At 38.6% G+C, this 5,133-nt stretch overlaps 1 protein-coding gene across 1 annotated transcript in view; it reads right to left on the reverse strand.

The window, feature by feature from the left end:
* Positions 1–4,323, reverse strand: part of utrn (utrophin) — a gene marked incomplete in the record, with an annotated part of 237,438 nt that extends 233,115 nt beyond the window's left edge. Inside the window, 3 exon segments of the mRNA XM_014011589.1 lie at positions 1,148–1,312; positions 3,931–4,094; positions 4,178–4,323. Of these exon segments, the coding sequence (XP_013867043.1) occupies positions 1,148–1,220 (73 nt within the window).
* Between the last annotated feature and the right edge of the window lie 810 nt (positions 4,324–5,133).

Genomic DNA, 5,133 nt, shown 5'->3' on the forward strand with positions numbered 1-5,133 from the left:
CCCCTCCACCTTCTAGAGTGGTCTATTGTACTTTGAGAGAGAGAGGGGGTTACGACTATTTTGGGGTGCAGCAACTTTTTTATTGACAAAGTAATTACAAGATGTCAATGAGGGAAGACTTGTCCATCCAGCCTTACATGTTGGAGCCAGAGTCTCACCCAGAAGCAAAGGAAAACGACCAAATTGTAGTCRGTAAGTCGCAAATGCTGTGACGCAGAAGTTCAGAAAAGGTCGTAGAAAATAGAGAAAAATCAAACAGGTTGAAAAAAAAAYATGACCCAAACAGAATATGAAGATATCTACGCAGCAACTGRAGAGACTAGATTCAAATTTCCTGCATTCCTAGAGACTTCAAGTACACAACAAAATGCATTTAACAGCTTAAAAAGCGAATTTTGTATGCTATGTTCACCTTTAAAAGGATGCCTGCCTCTGAGAAAAAAAATTAATGTAAACATCAGAAACGTCCAAAATACAGAGAATACAATGCATTTCTTTCTTCTTYTTTTTTTAAATCTAGTATATTGGAATAATAAATCAGTCAGAAAATGAAAGAGTAATTTATCTTCTTTAGCCTAGTCTTGTATAGAAAAAGTAGTTCTGCAAGTCTTTCATATTTTTATTTAAGCGTGAAAGTCAAAACACTAACAAACCATCACTGAAAAAGCCAAAGATCCTTAAATGACCAAACACGTCCTACTAAAGCACTCCTCTCAGCCAAACAGCTTGTATGTAATTGTCTCTTCCCTTGAGGGCGGCGTCTACAAAAGATTAACCTATGGGGTGGGAAAGAGAAACAGATCGCCGGGTGCGGCTACCTTTCCGGCCTACTTTCTCTTTCTCTCAGACAACGTAGTACGCTCCATAGTCTCTGGTTCGTTTCACGCCTTTGTTGCTCGCTTCGCCTCTGCTCCCCCATTTTTTTTCCTCCTGCCTCCGCGGGAATTGAGGTTAACCATGCACAACAGGATTTCTGGCTCTTGTCGGGGTTTTCTTTCTTTCTTTTGAACAACAAACCGTTTCCTTGTTCCGTCATGAGGAGTCGTTTTCAAAAAAAATCCATCAAAGCCGAACGCGGGGTGCACGATACGGGACGGCAACTTTTTTGGAAAACACCCTCGTTATAACAAACTACCAAAACACATACCAGATCTCCACTTGATGATCTCATTAAACTCTTCTTTGGCTCCTCCCTCTGCAATATCGCCTTGTAGTGCCATCGCAGATGATTAATCCAACGCTAGAATGGATGAAATTAGGTGATGTACTTCCAGGCGTCTTGAAGCACAGTGCAACAGCTCTGGTTCTGCGCCTGCGGGAAGGAATAAAACTTAGTTTGGATTGTGAAGTTGCTTAAGCCTTTTTGAAATGATAAAACTCTTATTTCATTGGTTCTCCTGGGTTATGATTTAAAATTCAGATATTAAACCAGACTACTTAGACCTGGCATCTGAGGAACGATGTTAAAACACTGKTTTACAAAACTGTTTTATTTTTATTATTATTATACTGGCAAAAGTTTCAGACAAAAAAAAACATTCTAAACCTGCTAACCCTGTTTGAACTTTAATTTCTGATTTAAAAAGTGCAAACAGAGGTCAACGAATTAAAGTATTTCCAATCACAGTTCATATACAAAGCAGATTTTGTTGCCGTTTTGCCTCTTACAGTAACACTTGTTAGTCAGTAGCAGGAACAAGGCGTAGAACATTTAAGCCTCCTCTTGTATTTGCCCTGAAGCAAGTTTTTTTGTGTGTGTGTGTTTGGTATGTTTGTTGACAGACACTGTGACAAACCAAACAAACCCACCCCTGCTCTTAAACCCAACCCCATTATAGAAAACACACTGAAACAAGGGGATAGTGTTGCCTACAACACTTTATCCACCCACAAATTTTTCTGCTTTGGTATGCTCTGGTACAGTTGATGCCGACTACGTGTAAAAAAATGAAGCTGGTCTCGAAGTGACGCATATTATCCACTAGCGTTTCAAACGTTACACACAAACTTATCCAATGTAGATCGTTACAAGTTCCAACACTAAGGCTATGTTTGCAAACGCTGTTTTTATGAGACGACAAAAGATATTGAACCCGCTGCAGTTTCCATGCCAGGTCAATAGGTGGCACTGTGGTTTCTGTATTTTAACGCAGACAGGCTACATGTTAATTTAAATAGACCATTTAGTTACGAGTACTAGCGGAGCCTAACTTTTCCAGGTCACGGGTCGATCAAGAAAACATTGAGGTTGCTGTGAAAATGCCGTTGAAATTATGCAAATTCAACAAACCAGCCAGTTCGGACGTTATCAGTCCATTAAATGGACGTTATTAGCAGTTATCAGTCCCATAGAATGGCTTCAGACAGTCCCGACAGTGCCCTCTAGTGGGTAACCAGTGCCATTTACGTTGKAATGCAACAATCTACTACCGCTGGAGTCTAGTCTACTTTATCGTAGCCCAGGTCATTTTCTCTAAAATTAACCTTAGTGATTTTATGCCTCATACTAACCAGCTGACAGTCTGAAGCCATTCTATGGGACTGATAACGGCTAATATACTAACCAGCTGACAGTCTGAAGCCATTCTATGGGACTGATAACGGCTAATAACGTCCATTTAATGGATGATAGCATCCGAAGCTGGTTAACAAACTCTAAAAGTTTTGATATTTATGAAAAATTCTCATCTATGACCCTAAAGCTAAAGTAAAGTTTAATACAACCAGTTCAGAGCAAATATGTGGAAAGTCAAAAGACAAATGTGGAAATACTGATATGTAAGTCTTTTATAAGTTATCTTTTTGTTGTTGTGGATCATGTTTTTTTGTCTTTTTTGTGTCAATGTGGACCATAAGTTGGTTGAACAAACCAATCAAACAAACACATCAAATCTGTATAATGGTGTAAATTTGCTCAATTTGTTCAATTTAAATGGCGTTTTCATAGCAACCTCAGCGTTTTCCCAAATAAACGCGAGCTCGGCCTCCTTTGCCCATTCGTAACAATTTTTAACTACGAAACGGTTTATTAGAAATCGTAAGATTCACCAAAAATAAGTAGACTGGCGACTTATTGTAATAGCGTGAATATAAAAACTCACTTTCAGGTAAGTCATGTTTTATTACGAAACAATGCCGAGAATTACAAAAAAATTTCTACTCCGAGACGTGAATCTTTAAAAAGTAAAAGTTTTTTAAAAAGTACACGGACAGGAATGCAACAGCCAAAAATAAATAAATAGAATGTTAAAATGTTTGCAAAAATCGACTTAATCAGTCTAATTCTAGAGATTAAATGAAATGTCCTGTTTGTTGCCATGTGTAAAACATAAACACACAGTTAGGGAAGTCAGTTTTTAGCTCTGTGGACGTGTAATCTGACTTATGCTTTGATTTACTCCTCCAATGCTTTGCTTTTTTCAACATGAAAGGAGTTGACCCAGAGTTGCAGATCTTAAAAGGATGATGCAAGACCCCCAAAATAACAACTTTACTGTACAGTCAAGGAATAAAAGCAGCTCGAGCTGTTTGACTTCAAAATTTCGGTTCCTCTCTCTGTTAGAAACATGCAAAAACCACCAAGTGTCACAACCTGACAGCGTTTGAGCTGCAGCTTTTACAAAACAGTTTTTAGTTTAGAGGAGTTTGTGTGACTTAAAACACAGCGTTTAAAATGCAACAGCAGTGGCCTGGTCTTAGTTAATGTTTTATCTCTAAAGCATGACTTTACTCAGCCAATTAAAGCTCAGCTTGCACACAACACCTACGTGCAAAATCCTGAGTACAAAAAAAATACTACTTTATTATCTCACCACCTCTCAAAATAGAGAAAAACTAAGCAGTAAATGTAAATTAGGGTGTAATTCGCTGTTATGGTGATTAAAGTAACAAGTCGTTGCGGTTTTATTGACCTAAATAAAAGAAACTCACCTCTGCTGTCAACCAGCCGGGGTCAGGAGACGTGTTGCTTCTAAAGGTTTGATTTAAGTGTTTAAATTAACAAGTTTAAGCCATTTTTTCACGAAGTGTGAGGCACAAGTCTTTAACTAATGTTAAAACTTAAAGAAGCGTCCACGATGTGCTCCTCCTCCTCCCTAAAAGRAAAAAAAAGCTTCAGGAGACGCCTTTTTTAACTATTCAAGGCGAAAACACAATTCCAGTGTGTTAAAAAGTTTACCGGTGGTTGTATTCCGAAAGCGGAAAGATGGTAATTACATTTGACGGGTGAACACCGCGGTGCAGGTCCCACAACTTTGTTCCTGGTGCTTTCTTGACTCTTTTTCTCTCCCTGTTGCTGCCTGCGCGCTTGGACTGGCAGAGTTGGCGACTCGCAGCGACATTTATTTTCAGAGTAAAACAAACTGGGTGTTTGTTTTTCCGGATACGATCACGGGTCTTTATAAATAAATAAGCATGTGAATAAAGTGATATTGGCACAAGTGTGTATGCGCGCTGCTACGTTTACTGAAGCACAAAACGTGAGAAATTGTTGCTGCTGCTTTTATTTTGAAGGCGCAAACCGGAACTACAATGTCTGCTCTGAGGTAATAAACACTGTGGTTAACACTGGCCGGAGCTTTTCCCTGCCTGCAAAGTTTTCCTGACGCAGAGATGGAAACATGGCGCGGTGACAGTCACGTGACATTTCACCAAAATCCTTTGACTCTTAACTTAAAAAATGTTTACCTTCAATGGAAACACTTAGATGAGTGGAAAAAATAAGTTTGCTGAATTTTTTTTAAAGATTTCAACGGACTGAAAATATATTTCATCTGTTCAGTTTCTGAATCAAGTGCATTTCTGGTACAGAAAACACATTATACATGCATTATTATTATCAGAGTTATTATTGTGATTTGTTTCCCATCCAAGTCATCTCCACTTTGGCACGCTTCTCCTCCTGCATACTTTGTCCTAGAGCTGCCATTGTAATTTGTATCTGTAAAGCTCCTATGCCAAATGATGGCTATGCCTTTTGGTGCCTGTACAACTTATAGTTTTTGAAATATTAATGTTTAATGGGAGTCAATGGAGCCTTTTATTGGTCCAATACTGCACCCTGCTGTGTCTTATCAGTACTGAACCATAGTTTAATAATATTTAATCACAATAGTTCAGTGGTCACAATACTAA

This window comes from Austrofundulus limnaeus, unplaced genomic scaffold, assembly GCF_001266775.1.
Source record: "Austrofundulus limnaeus strain Quisiro unplaced genomic scaffold, Austrofundulus_limnaeus-1.0 Scaffold82, whole genome shotgun sequence".
NCBI lineage: Eukaryota > Metazoa > Chordata > Actinopteri > Cyprinodontiformes > Rivulidae > Austrofundulus > Austrofundulus limnaeus.